Genomic DNA, 13,932 nt, shown 5'->3' on the forward strand with positions numbered 1-13,932 from the left:
CACCCGCCCCCCCCCCCCCGCCGAGCCGTCCCCGGTCCCCCCGTGCGCCCCTCCCGGTGCCTCCGTACCTCCCCGGCCCTCCCCGGGTCCTCCCCGGTTTCACCGCTGCCGTTCCCCCGGTACCCCCGGGCGGCCCCGCAGGCAGCACCCGGCACCTCCGTGCGCCCCCCCCCGGGCTCTCCTCGCGCACCCGGTTGGGACAGCGGCAGCCGGTGCCCGGTGCCCGGCGGTGGGAGGTGGAGAGCCGCGGCCCCCCCGCTCCAGGGGGCTGAGAGGCGAGGCGCAGCACGGAGCCGCCGTCCCAACGGGGGCTGCCCGGGGGCTGGGCACCCCCCGGGAACATGCACCCGCCTGCACGGCCCCGCGCCCCGATCCTCCCCAGGCAGGCTGTGGGGCCGGGGGTGGCAGTGGGGCCGGGGGCGGCAGTGGGGCCGGGGGCTGGCACCCCCTGCGCTGGCACCCACGTGGGCGTTGCCGGAAACTTTGCCAGGGTCACAGTCCAAGGGCAGGGACCTGGCCCTGTTCAGCGCTCGAAGCACCCGGAGTGGCTGGAGCCATGTCACCCTGCGCCCTCCTCCTCCTCCTCCTCCTGCAGGTAGGGCGCTCTGGGGGCTGGGGGCTGCTGCGCATCGGCGAGGGGCCACGAGGAGGGGAGAGGAAACCCACACAGCACAGCCCTGCTGCCCTCCCGCTGCTCTCCATCCCTCAGGACGCGGTGCTCAGCACCCAGGCGGACGTTGTGGCCTTCCCCGAGTCCGGCCCCGGCCTCCGAAGGCAGAAGAGGGACTGGGTCATCCCCCCCATCAACTGCCTCGAGAACCACCGGGGGCCCTTCCCCATGAGGCTGGTGCAGGTACGCAGCCCCACGGTGCGGGGACGAGGGCTGAGCCAGCACCATGCCCTGCGGCCGGGCTGAGCAGCCGCGGGGGGGACGCGGGTACCTCTGCGGAGCGCCAGGCCCCCTCTAACAGCCCCCCGCCTCGCCGCCAGATCAAATCCAACAAGGACAAGGAGACCAAGGTTTTCTACAGCATCACGGGGCAGGGGGTGGACAGCCCCCCATGGGCGTCTTCACCATCGAGCGTGAGACGGGGTGGCTGGAGGTGACGCAGCCGCTGGACCGCGAGGAGATTGGGAAATACGTCGTGAGTGGGGGGCCAGGGCGGGGGGGGACCTGGGGGGGTCCCAAGGGGGCCGTGCCACTGACGGTGCCCTCGCAGCTCTTCTCCCACGCCGTGTCGGCCAACGGGCAGCCCGTGGAGGACCCCATGGAGATCATCATCACGGTGACAGACCAGAACGACAACAAGCCCGTCTTCACCAAGCAGGTCTTCGTCGGCTACGTCGAGGAGAACGCGAAGCCGGGTGCGCGGGGCTGGGGGCAGGGGGGCTGCAGAGCCCCGGGCCGGAGCTGCGCCGGGCCGACGGCAGCACCCGCGGGGCTCGTCCCGTGAGTGACGTCTCCCCGGCTCGTCCCCGTGCCAGGCACCTCCGTGATGACCGTGAACGCCACGGACGCGGACGACGCGGTGAACGTGGACAACGGCATCATCAGCTACTCCATCGTCAGCCAGGAGCCGCCGCGCCCACACCACCAGATGTTCACCATCGACCCCCAGAAGGGCGTCATCAGCGTCCTCGGCACGGGGCTGGACCAGGAGGTGGGCGCCTGGTGGGCGCCGCGTCCCGGCACCCGCGCCCCGCGGTGGGACCAGCTGCGGGGAGCGGGGCGCCTCTGACCGCGGTGCGCTCTGCTTGCAGGCCACCCCCAACTACACGCTGATCGTCCAGGCCACGGACCAGGAGGGCAGGGGGCTGTCCACCACCGCCACGGCCGTCATCGAGGTCACGGATGCCAACGACAACATTCCCGTCTTCGACCCCACCATGGTACCCGTCTCCCGCACCCGAGCCGGCTCCCGCGAGTCGCTTCCCCCACTCCCCCGGCCCCCACATGAGGTGACCGCCCCTGTGCCCCCTCTCACAGTACGAGGGGACGGTGGACGAGAACGAGGTGGGGCTGGAGGTGGCCAGGCTGCACGTGACGGACCTGGACATGCCGGGCTCCCCGGCCTGGCAAGCCGTCTACCGCATCAAGAGCGGAGACCAGGACGGCGCCTTCAGCATCACCACCGACCCCAACACCAACGACGGCATCCTGAGAACCGCCAAGGTGGGTCGTGGCGCTGCGGGGCTGCCCCGTGCACGCCGCGTCCCCGCCGGCACTGGTTCCAGCCCAGCTCTTCTCTGCCGACCTCCAGGGCCTGGACTACGAGACCAGGAGCCGCTACGACCTCGTGGTGACGGTGGAGAACAAAGTCCCCCTCTCCGTGTCCCTCGGGCTCTCCTCGGCCAGCGTCCTGGTGCTCGTCAGGGATGTGAACGAGCCCCCCGTCTTCGTGCCCCCTGTCAAGAGGGTGGAGGTGTCGGAGGACCTGCCGGTGGGGCACGAGGTCACATCCTACACAGCCCAGGACCCCGACAAGGATCAGAGGAACAAGATCACGTGAGTGGGGGTGGCGGCGGGGGCGCGAGGGCTGCGTGCCCCTTCCCACCTGGCCGCACGGGCCAGGGTGGGCACGGAGCCCCCCCGCTGACCCTCGCTTGCCCAGGTACCGCATGGGCAGCGACCCCGCGGGGTGGCTGGCCATCCACCCCGAGAACGGCATCGTCACGGCCGTCCAGCCGCTGGACCGGGAGTCGGTGCACGCCATCAACAGCACCTACAAGGCCATCGTCCTGGCCGTGGACAACGGTGAGGATGCGCCGCGCTGCAGGGAGCCGGGGGCCGCGGGGCGGCCGCGCAGGGCACGGGGACGGGTTCCGGGCACCTCGCTAACAGCCAGCTCTGCAGGGGTGCCGGACGCAACTGGCACGGGGACGCTGCTGCTGCTCCTCCAGGATGTGAACGACAACGGGCCCACGCCGGAGCCCCGGATCTTCGACATCTGCAGCCGGCAGCCTGAGGAGCAGACGCTCACCATCGTCGACAAGGACCTGCCCCCAAACACGTACCCCTTCGAGGCAGCGCTGGAGCACGGCTCCAGCACCAACTGGACCGTCAAGGTGTCCGGCCAAGGTAGGTGCCGTGGGGTCCGTCCCAGCCACCCGCCTGTGGCGCAGGGCAGTGGGGGGACACTGAGCAAGGGCCACATCCTAGCCGGATCTCTCTGAGCCACCCTGCATGCCACTGGCACTGGAGCTCCTACCGGTCCCCGTGATGGGGTACTGCCACGTGGCAAAGCCCTGCGGGTGCTGAGGGTGTCCCCAAATGTGGGAGCTGGGACCCACCTTGACCCCAAGCCCTCTCTCTCCCGCACAAGACTCGCTGGTCCTGAAACTGCAGAAGGAGCTGGAGCCGGGGGAGTACAGCATCTTCCTGAGGCTGACGGACAGCCAGGGCAAGGCGCAGGTGACACAAGTCAAAGCCCAGGTGTGCGAGTGCGAAGGGGCAGCCGAAAACTGCCAGCAGAGAGCGTTCACTGCCACGGCCATCGTCGAGATCAGGGATGCCATCGACAACATTCCCGTCTTCAGCTTCACCATGGTACCTGTCTCCCCTACTCGAGCCCGCTCCGGGGAGTCCATTTCCCCTCTCCCCCTCGCCCCCCACGTCGAGGTGACCGTCCCTGTCCCCCCCTCACCTGGGTGATCTCCATGGCCGCAGCAGGGCTGGAGGTGCAGATGAGCCTTGTCCTGGGCACGGCCCCCCCTGCCCCATGCGCTCAGCCTCTGCGCTCCCCGTAGCTTTCACCGCCCGCTCGGGCACCGTGGTGCAAAGCAGCCTCTCGCTGCAGGTGGTCCCCTAAGAGCCCCTGAAGGTGCAGGCTGCTCACAGGGACGGACACGGGCTGCAGGCCACCGCCACCCCTGTTATCGGCACGCAGAGGAGGCGCCGGGCCCTCCCAGTGGTGCAGGAGGGGAGCCGGGCTCCGTCCCGCGGGCGGCTGCCCCCCGGGAGGCAGGCAGGTCAGACGAGCACGGCTTGCCCGCGGTGATCCTGCTGACTGCTCCTCGCAGCCTCCACGTGCCTGGCCCCGCTCACGCGCTCTGGGCTCTTGGCAGGGGGAGGCTGGGCCGGCGGCAGCTCCACTGTGGCTCAACCAGTCCCGGTTGCCAAAAAGATCCCCAAAATCCAGCCGGACTTGGGTCTGCCAGCCCCCGGGGCTGCGGTGCCGCCAGAGCACGGGTGCCGTCGGGGCACCGGGGTGTGCCGCCTGCACGGCCGGCCCAGCCGGGGAGGAGCGTGCTGGGGTAGCGGCGCCCGGCCCCGGCAGCTCCCTGGGGAAGGTGTCCGGGGCAGGGGATGGCAGCCTGCGGGCTGGCACCGGGTACGGGGACCTGGCAGAGCAGGATGGAGGAGACGCAGGTAAGCCACCGGGAGCCCTCGCTTGCTGTTGGGCCTCCCGAAGGTCTGGGAAGCCAAAGCCCGCAGACGGCCCTGGGCTAGGGGCAGGCACTTGGGGCAGCCCCAGAGGAGCAGCTGCGGCAGCTCTGGGGGTCTCACCCCACCCAGCACGGCCAGGGGCAGCGCCCCGACCCCGTGCTGGCTGCCTGCCCCAGGCAGCGCCGGAGCACTTGCAGGGTTAACGTCTGCCGCACGTGATGTGGTGACACCGCGATCGGTGCAGGCCGGGAAGGCGACAGGGACGTGGCCGCTTCCTCCCTGGGGGCCAGGCCAGCCCGCGCGGTGGCCCCTCGGTGCACACCGACACGGGGCTGAACGGGGAAGCCCGGCAGCCCCAGGCAGGCAGCCCTCCTTCCAGGCAGAAAGGCGGGCAGGGCGCCCACGCCGTGCGCAGCAGCGGGGCCCTGGGCACGCAGGCAGCCCTTGGGAGCGTCGGGGTGCACCCCTGGGACCTGGCAGCTGGCCCCATGGCACGGGCAGGCACTGCCCCCCCGGGTTCCCCTCAGCCCCCCGCTATCCGTGCCAAATAATTACTCCTCGGGGTGGAGCGCTGGGAGGCGCAGCGTGGTGGTGGGGGGGCAGTGGGGCAGTGCTGCCGGGGAGCACCCCAGCCCTTGTCACTCCCCTGCTGCAGGTTGGAGGCACGGAGAGGCCGCGCGGCTCCCTGACCACCCACGTGCTGAACACGGCCACGGGGCTGCCCGCCGCCCGCCTCGCCCTCCGCCTGGCCCAGCTGCAGGAGCCGGGGGCGCAGTGGAGGGAGCTGGCGCAGAGGTAGGAGAGCAGGCGGCGGCAGAGGGTGCTGGCACCACCCAGCCCCGTCCCTGTCACCCCCCCGAGACCCCCAGCTGACAGAGCTACGGGGGGGAGGCTTTTAGGGCCAGCCGACTTGTGCCTCCTTCTGCTTTCAGGTGGACAGACGAGGACGGGCGCTGCCTGCCCCTCCTGCCCCCGGGGCAGGCTAAGGCTGGCACCTACAAGCTGCGCTTCGAGACGGGGGAGTACTGGCAGAGCCTGGGGCACACCAGCTTCTACCCCTTCGTGGAGGTACCTGGCCGAAGGGCGGAGCGCGGGGCTCCTGGTGGCCCTGGGAGCCAGCCCTGGTCACAGCCGGAGCTGCAGGGGGGCTGGAGGCGGTGTCTGTGCTTGCAGGAGCTCTCTCCCCCCAGCCCTCTCCTGCTCAGAGGGCCCCCAGATGATAGGGAGAGGGACAGGGGCAGGTTGTGGCTGGGGCTTTCTCCCCCTCACCCCCTTTCTGCTCTCCCCTAGGTCGTCTTCACTATCACCGACCCAGCCCAGAAGCTGCACATCCCGCTGCTGATCAGCCCCTACTCCTACACAACGTACCGGGGCAGCTAGGGCAAGGCCCATCCTCCCCGCAGGGCCGCCGCTCGCTGGGGGGGAACCACACGACTGACACCATTAAAGGATTCAAACAGCACCCTTAGTCTCAAAGAAAAAAAAAAATCACCTTCCTTGGGGTGGGATGCTGGTGGCGTGAGGCAGGCCCAGCCCTGCTCCCTGCCCCAGGAGCGCCCGAGCACAGCCAGCACCCGTGGGTGCTGCCTGGGGTCAGGTGGGCACCGCCACGAGTCCCGCGGGGCCCTGCCCCAACGTCTGGCCCAGCACCGGGCTCTCCAGGGGCTTGAAGCCCAGGTTGTCCAGCGGGATCCCAAAAGCCGTCAGCTTCGCCTCCAGCGTCTGCAGCATGTCGTTGTGCGCCTGGAAGAGAAATGCTCCACGTTCTGCTCCGCCAGCCCGAAGCCCAGCCCAGCCCCTCCTTGCCTGGGCACAGGGTCCCCGCAGCCCCCCGCAGGGTGGGGACCCCCGAACCGGCCTCGATTTGCAGGGGAAAGTCAGGGAACAGGGGAGCAACGCAGCCTGGGCCAGCGCTCCGGGGCATGAAGCAGCTCAGCTGGCCCGCTGCGAGTTCCCTTCCCTCGGCGCGAGGCCGGCCCCAGGGCTCACACCGCATGCCCCGACCCCTTCCTCACCTTGCAGACTCGGGCCAGCTGGAACTGCAGGTCCTCGATGGCGGTGTTCTTGGACTTGAGCACGTCCTGCAAGGGGAGGCGGCGCGTTAGGGCTTTGGCTGCCTGGCACCGAGGGCGCATCGACCTGGGGCCGTGCCGCAGGCCGGAGCACGCAGCACAGCGCACGGAGCAGCGGCTGCCGGGCTGGCACCGGGACACGGCTGAAGCAGAGCAGCTCGCGGCACAGCCGGGCAGGCGGCCACCGCCCCGTCCCCGTGGGGCCGGCGCTGCCAGCCCCGGGGCAGAGGCAAGGCCCAGGGACCTGCCAGAGCGAGAGCACGAATGCCAGCTCAGCCCCGCCACCAGCATCACCTGCCCTGCTGCCAGCGGGGGCGGACGGCAGCACCCGCTCCCGCAGCACCTCCCCGCCGTCACGGCACCAAGGGAATTACAGGGAGAGCCTCCCCAAGAAGGCGCCGGTGGCTGGAGGCAGCTGAGCAAAGGAATTCAGGGACCCCAGCAGCTGCGGGAGACAGCGGCGCCTTGACGCCTTCCCAGGAATGTTTCCCAACGTGCTGCTGTGGCACCTGCCGGTAGGTGACACATCTGCTGGCCTGTCGTACCGACCGGGAGCCCGGGGCCGCTGCCGTGCTCATCCCCAAGGTGCCCTGGCAAGGGGGAGTCCACGAGCACCGCTGCCGCCCAGCACAGAGGGGCCCTGGATGGGGCAGGTGGCACGGTGCGAGCAGGAGGGCGCCAGAGAAGCAGTGGCCGAGCTGGGGAGGGAACCTGCGTCCCGTCTCCAGCCAGCCTGAAACAAATGCTGCTTCTCCAGTTACTGCTGCTGCACGCTCCAGGAATGTGGGTCTCCGAGCCGCCGCACCGTGCTGAGGCTTTCTGCCTAGGTATTTTTAGCACGCCAGGCATTGCAGAGCCTCTGGGATCCAGCCTGCGCTGCCTCCGCGGCCAGAGAGGCCGGGAGAGGAGCATGGGCAAGGTTCACCAGCGGTGGCTCCCCGCAATCGGAGCGCCCCGGGTCGCTCACAGGCCCCGCTCGCGGCCTGCTGCTCAGCGGTGCGCTCGGGAGCCACCTGCCAGCACAGAAACCTGGTGAGCACTGCCCTGCCCGGGGCCATCCTCCTTCAAACAGACTCCACCTGAGGGAGAGATCAGCGCCAAACGCCTACGCCCACACGCCTCGCTCTCGAGGGAGAGCCGGAGTGCCCTGCGGCACCGCGCACAGCCCTGGGAGTGCCGGGAACGACTGACACGACAGTTACAGGCCCTTCACACGGGGCATTCAGCACCCGAGCAGGCCGAGGTGCTTGTCGCAGCGTCCCAGGGCTGGGGACTGGCCACCTGGGCAGATACCCGTGGTGCAGGGAGGATGGGGACTCCGTTTCCTGCCACACGGCCTGGGTCTGCCCTGGCACTGCCCAGAACGAAGCACCTGGCCACGCTCACGCACTCCAAGGTCTGCCCCAGAGCAGGCTCTGCCCCTCAAGAGCCAGCCCTGCTGGGAGAACTGCTTCCGCAGGGCCCTGCGGCAGCACACGGTACCTCCAGCTTGTGCGAGACCAAGGAGAGGGCGCCCGGGTCGAGGTTGGAGGCTGCAAAGACCTCGCTGAGCTCCACCTCCTTCTTCTCCAGGATGTCGAGGAGTCCCTTCAGCTTGCGCTCCAGGAGCAGGTTCTTGAAGCCCGTTTTCTGCTGCACCTCGTTAATGGCTTTGGTGAACTTCTGGTAGAGCTCATCTCGCTCCGCCTGCACCTGCTCCGAAAACACGGCACGGCTTCACGCCGCCCCCGGGACCCCCCTCGCTGGCAGCCGCCCAGGGCTGGGAGCAAACAGGCCCTGCCGCTCAGCCCTGCCTGCTCCAGCGAGAGCCGGGCCGGTCCCCACGGCACCTGCACCCCGCGGGGAACGCAGGTGCCGGAGCGCAGCTTCCCCCCCTCCTGCTGCGCTGGCACCTCCTCGGCACCTGCAGCTCTGCTGCCCCCGTCCCCCGGCATGGGACGCCCCCAGCAGCAGGAACCCCGTCCACCAGCACCCGCCCCGGTACAGCCCCTGCTGTTCAAACCCCGGTGTAGCCCAGGTACCTCTCCTCCAAACAGCTCGGCTCCCCGCAAACCTCCCCCTTCCTGGGCCCCTGCAGGGAGCAAAATGGGCCCCCGCTGCCCCCCCCAAGCAGCGCAGGCTCCCCTCTCCACTTGGCCAGGCCCCGACTCCAGGCTCCCCGGTGCTCTGCCCTAAGGCACTGCTTTAGAGCTCAGAGAGGGGCCTGCGGCACGCAGGGGTCTCTCCTCCTCCCCTTCCTGCAGCTGGCAGGAGTCCCTGGCTCACAGCTAGTTAATAAGTGTCCTAATTAGGATTTCTCCTCCAAAGCCTATTTCTGACTGCACTGAATACGTTGCTGCCTTAATGATGGATTGTTAACGAGGCCTCAGATCAACGTTCATATTCCTGGGGATTTCTACGAATTGCAGATGAGCTCTGTTCTGCCTCAACACATTTATCTGGGTTAGCTGGAAGGGAGAGGCTGAGTCTGGGAGGATATTCAGACAACAGAACATTCCTTCAAGAGGCTGCACGGCGAGAGGGGAAGCGACACCCACGCACCAGCAGAACGAGGGAGTCTGTCCCTGGCTCTCCCCACTGCAGCGGGAGCCTCTCCGCGCGGATCCTCTCGCGACCCAGCGCCGCAGCCTGTCACCGGCGGGCCAGGGGGGGACCATCAGCACACGCGTGATTGCTCAGCAAAGTACAAGGCTGGGCCTGTCTGCTGAGCACGGGAGATGCCAGAGCCGCGATAAGCTTTGCTGGAAGCGGCAGCTAACACGCGGCTCCAGATTAGGGCTTTGGAAAGCCCTTTGCTAAGCACGGCATAGGCAGCCGCTGCTAAGTCCCGGTGCCTAACCCTGTTTAAAGAGGGAAACTGGATGCCCAGACCCACCTGCAGCCCTCACCTTACTGAACCGCTGCTCCAGCACTTCGTGTTCCCACTGAAGGTCTTTCAGTTCCTTCTGGATGACTTTCAGACGGGCTTTTGTGTTCTGCAAGCAGGAAGGGACAGTTAAAGAGTGCAAGCTTCTCCAGGGGGTGGGTGGTACATGTTCTGGTAAGGGAGGAGAGAGACCAGCAAAGGGAGAGGGGTGAGAAAACGCAGGCTGCACCCACGGCAGCTCCCTCCCCTCTCTGCAGCAGGGGCTGCTTCTCTCTCTTCCTGACAGAATCCTGGAGTCCCACCTGAGATCTTACACACAACTGAGCCGAAAGGGACTTGGGGGCATTTGCTCAGCAATCTGGCCAAAGAGCTCTCTGCTGAGCGGCAGAGGTCACTGCTGAGCGAGTGCACTTCAGGGAACAGCTGCAGTGACTCAGGGAAGAACAGAAAGGGGCTCACAGCAGGGCTGGCGACTCACCGTCAGAGCCTCCTTGTCCATGTCATAGTGGGCCAACTTCTTCTGCAGCTCAGACACCTGCTCCTGGGCCTGCTGCAGGGGCTCCTTCAGTTGCTTGTTCTGGAGCAGCACGTCTGCCTTCTCCTTTTCCAGCTGATTCTCTCTCTTCTTCATCTCCTCCATCTGCTCCTGTTCTTGGGAAGATGAGCGCTGGCTCCCGGCGGGGCTGTGCAGCAGGGTCTGCCCAGCTCCTCGTGCTGTCGGGACACCCTCCCACCGCTGGCCCAGCAGGCCACATCTCCTTGTGCACGAGGGCTTTGTGTGTTAACGGTGTGCAGGAGAACAACAGCACCAGCACCTCCGCCAGGGAGCTGGCCAGATCCGGGTGAAGCCCTCACAGGAGCAGCCCCATGGTGGACGGGTGACACTACAAGCCAGGGCTGCGGCAGCGGGGTCAGGGAGCAGGCAGGCAGTACCTTGAGCAAGCTGATGAGCGCCAGGTTTTTGAGGGTGATATCGTTGTAGTAGTTCTTGATCTCACTGAAGGCCTTCTCGTGGTTCTTCATCAGTTCACTGATCTGGTTGTTTTTCCTCTCCTCTACCTCATGGATCTCAGTCTTCCGGCGCAAGTCAAGCTCGTCCCGCAGCACTTGCATCTTCTTGCTGTACTTGGCCTCAATCTCTGGGGAAGCGCACAGGGGGCTGAGTGAGGACAGCAAGCACCAGCCCAGAGCATTGGTGTTAGCGAGCACCAGCCCAGTGCACCCCACTGCAGCATCACTCGAGGACAAGGCACTCGTTAACAGCCCCACCGCAGCTGCCACCAGCATACAGAGCAGTTACGCTGGGACCAGACTGAGTAGAGCCCAGAAATAGCATTCTGGAAGAAGGACATGGAAAAGCTCCAAGTCAGCCCGTGAGAACCTGAAGCGTCCCCCGAGAGGGGCACTGGAGCCAGGACTTCCATCTGCGAGGGCTCCTCCAGCCGCCGAGCCAGGCAGCGGAGCTCAGTGACACAGGCTGGCAGCAGCGAGAGCCCTGCCTCCACCCTCCAGCTCGTGCGACAGGCGGCCCTCGCGGCCCTCCTGGCCCCGTTTCCATGGCACGTCCCCACCAGGCTGGGAGTTCAGCTCAGGCAGCGCTGCTGGCCACGCAGCCTGGCAGCCCGCAGGCACGGGGAGCAAGCACCGGGAGGGGGAAGCAGCCCCTTTCTGCTCCACGGAACCAAGAGTGCAGTGGGGCTCCGAGGAGCCTTCCCCAGCGTGCTGACACAGGGACCTGAGCACGGCCTGACCTTTCACTTGTCTCTCGAAGTCGTTGCACAGCCGCGTGATCTCTTCCTCTTGTTTCTGTTAGGGAGAAGTTTCATGTGAGAGGCGGACAACTCAATCCTGAGGTCACTGCATCAGTACACAACCCGGTCCCCGAGGTTCCCGCGGGCTTCCAGGCCAGGCCCAGCCACGGGGCCTGGGTTCCAGCAGCCAGGAGCCCCCCCAGCAGGCAGCCAAAACCCGTCCTGCTCCCTGGGAAAGGCTCCCACCACGGCATGAACCCCACGTTATCTGAGCAAAGTGGCACAGTAGGTTCTCCAGCCGTTCTCAGGGGCTTTGAGCCACTGCTAGTGCCCTGCTGTAGGAAGGATTTCACAGAAATTGCCCCAGAAAGCCCTCCTCCCTGATTCTGTGCTGTCTTTCCAGTGCCTCTAAGCACATCCAACACCGGGATCTGCAGGAAACCCCATTCCCACCTCACCAAGACAGCAGAGGAGACAGTCTCCTGCTCACACACCATGGCTGGGAGGGCTCAGACAGCAGCCCCACTGCTTCCCTCTGCAGCAGAGGCACCTCACACGCGGCTCCAGCCCCTGCTGCCCTGCCAGGCACCTACCAGGCGCATGTTTTTCACCGCCACCTCGTTGGCCAGCTCTTGCTCCTTCAGCTCCACCTTTAAGGAGCGCATGTCTTTGCGCAGCTCCATCTCCTGGGCCCAGTGATCCTTCTGGGCCCGCTTCATGGACAGGGTGCCCTCTGCCTTCAGCTCCGTGAGGTTTCCCTGGTGCTCGTACAACAAGTGCTTCACCTTCTGCTTGTAAACCTAGAGACAGGCCAGAGAGCAGGTGACGGGTGTCAGCAGGAAAACACCTGAAGCTGGGATATTGGCCGAGATGCTCCTGGCTTGTATCCTGCCCAGCTCCTCCTCTGCCCCCGTCCCTCACCTCCTCGGACCTGCTGCCTCTCACCCAGGGCTCAGGGCACGCACACGTCCCAGCCGTTTCATCCTCCCACCTTGATCTCCACTTGGTGCCGCTCCTCCGCCTCCTCCATCTCGCGGTCCTTGTTACGCAGCTCTGCTTTCTTCTCCTCCAGCTGCCGGCGGGTGATCTCCCAGAAGGTGTGAATCTTGTCGCGCTCCAGCTGGAAGTAGTTGCGCTCTTCCCGCTCCCGATCCAGCTCCTGCCGGAGACGCACGATGTGCTCCCCCAGCTGCAAAGCCAAGAGAGGGAGGCAGGTAGTGGGAAAAGGAGGCCTGGGACAGATGGCTCCCCTGAAAAACGTGCCGACTCAAAGTTCTTCTCAAGATATCCGTGGTGAGCTCTGTTGTAAGCCTGCAGAACACGGTAGCCTCTAATGGGACAGAGGAGGGGAGGACAAAAAGTGGGGATGGGGTGGGGAGAGCCCAGGACATGACAGTGACCCACTGGCCTCTGGAAAAGGAGCGACAAAATCTCCTCCTACCCTAAGCAGCCAGGGCTCGGGCATTCTGTCTCCCAGTCGCCAGTAACACGTTCTCAGATGCTAGATAATACCGAGACATGCAAGATCTTCTCCTGGGAGTGCGATTGCCCAGGTCAGGACCGTCCCCTCCTATGCTTGTTAGGCACCCAGCACAACAGGCCCACGCTGGGCGGCCGTGGCCTGCCCTCGCTGCCCCTAGGGAAGCCTCCTGCCCCTAGCACAGCGTGATTTGGGACGTGCTGAGAGTGCTGCAGGCTGAGGGATCGTACGGCTGAGAACAAGTGCAGCCACCCGTGGAGATGAGCCCGCTCACCCCAGAAAGGCACTGAATGCAGAGGGAAACCAATTCCAGCAGAACTGGCCAGCCAGGTCACTTTCTGAAGGAAACGCCACAAAACGCTTGCTCAGATAATGGACCCCCATCAGAGGCACCTTTCCCAGGGCATTTCCACGCTAGCAGGACGCTGACACGGGAGAACAGGGCTCCACGGTTAAGGGACGAGGGCAAAGACGGTGCGAGGCCAAGGAGGAGAGCAGCAGGCCGTGGCACAGCAGCACGGGCGTGCCGAGGGGGCTGCTCCCCGCAGCAGAAGCGCCGAGCGGGCTCTGTGAGGGCCGCAGGCCCAGCCCCGCCGTGAGTCGGGCACGGGACCGGGCACCGAGCGGGTCCCCACGGCCCCCGCCGCCCGCCACCCCCCCCTGCCCGGCCGGCAGGGCCCCACAGGCGGCAGCCCCGGGGCCGGGCCGTTACCTGCTCCCTGCTCATCTCCTCGGGGCCCGAGGCGTCCGCCACGGCCGGGGCCTTGCCGCCCTTCCCCTTTCTCCCGGCCTTTTTGGGCGCCTGAGGAAACGAAGGGCACGGAGCGCGTTACGCGGGGAGGGAGCGCCGGGACGGGCGGGGGGACCGGGGGCCCCTCGGCGCCGCGCCCGGACCCCACGGGGCTCCCCCACCGCCGGGCCCCGTCCCCCGGTCCCGCCCCCCCCCCGGTCCCCCCGTCCCGGCCCCGGTCCCCACCATGGCGGCCGGGGCCGCGCCGCCGTCTCCCCGGCAACGCGCGGGCAGCTCTCGCGAGAGTTGCGCGGCGGAGGCCCCGCCCCCCCCAGCAACGCGGGCCCGGCCCCGGTAACGGCGGCGGGGCCCGCTCCGGGCCCGGCCCAGCCCCGGCCGCCGCCGCTCCGGGTCCCGGCCCCGCTGCCCCCCGGCACCCCCGCTCCGGAGCGGTTGCGCTGCGGCCCGCGGGGCCCCTCGGCCCTCCGGGAGCCCCGCGCCGCCCCACGGGCCCCCCGCGCCCCGCCCCGGTGCGTCCCGGTCCCCCCCCCCCGGTGCATCCCCGGGGCCCCTCAGCACCCCCGGATCCGCAGCCGCGGGACCCCCGCACCGGGAGCCCCCCGGTGCTCGAGGCCCCGCCTCGCTC

General features: G+C 67.5%; 2 protein-coding genes across 5 annotated transcripts; one reads left to right on the forward strand and one right to left on the reverse strand.

Annotated features, from left to right (window-relative positions):
• The first annotated feature begins 55 nt into the window (after window positions 1–55).
• Window positions 56–5,849, forward strand: LOC106046591 (cadherin-1-like). Its single transcript, XM_067004265.1, is given in 16 exon segments — window positions 56–275; window positions 491–595; window positions 710–853; window positions 991–1,060; window positions 1,063–1,145; window positions 1,221–1,365; window positions 1,486–1,661; window positions 1,762–1,890; window positions 1,988–2,173; window positions 2,262–2,506; window positions 2,613–2,755; window positions 2,855–3,079; window positions 3,324–3,547; window positions 5,043–5,182; window positions 5,320–5,455; window positions 5,678–5,849. Coding segments are annotated over 15 exon segments (2,175 nt in total). The 5' UTR covers window positions 56–275; window positions 491–556; the 3' UTR covers window positions 5,768–5,849.
• GAS8 (growth arrest specific 8) lies at window positions 5,831–13,883 on the reverse strand. Of its 4 annotated transcripts, none has more exons than XM_067004267.1 (12): window positions 13,866–13,883; window positions 13,269–13,358; window positions 12,068–12,265; window positions 11,670–11,876; window positions 11,077–11,131; window positions 10,259–10,464; window positions 9,804–9,971; window positions 9,348–9,434; window positions 9,001–9,087; window positions 7,942–8,151; window positions 6,403–6,468; window positions 5,831–6,130 (listed from the first exon to the last, which is right to left on the reverse strand). In XM_067004267.1, the coding sequence occupies exons 2-12, from the start codon at window positions 13,281–13,283 to the stop codon at window positions 5,981–5,983; spliced, it is 1,449 nt and encodes a 482-aa protein (XP_066860368.1). In that variant the 5' UTR covers window positions 13,284–13,358; window positions 13,866–13,883; the 3' UTR covers window positions 5,831–5,980. The 4 variants fall into 4 exon arrangements, with proteins under 4 accessions (XP_066860368.1, XP_066860367.1, XP_047931112.1 ...); XM_067004266.1 differs by lacking the exon at window positions 13,866–13,883 and adding an exon at window positions 13,533–13,663; XM_048075155.2 differs by lacking the exons at window positions 13,269–13,358; window positions 13,866–13,883 and adding an exon at window positions 12,831–12,847.
• Window positions 13,884–13,932: the final 49 nt, after the last annotated feature.

Source organism: Anser cygnoides, chromosome 12, assembly GCF_040182565.1.
Source record: "Anser cygnoides isolate HZ-2024a breed goose chromosome 12, Taihu_goose_T2T_genome, whole genome shotgun sequence".
In the NCBI taxonomy this organism is placed as follows: domain Eukaryota; kingdom Metazoa; phylum Chordata; class Aves; order Anseriformes; family Anatidae; genus Anser; species Anser cygnoides.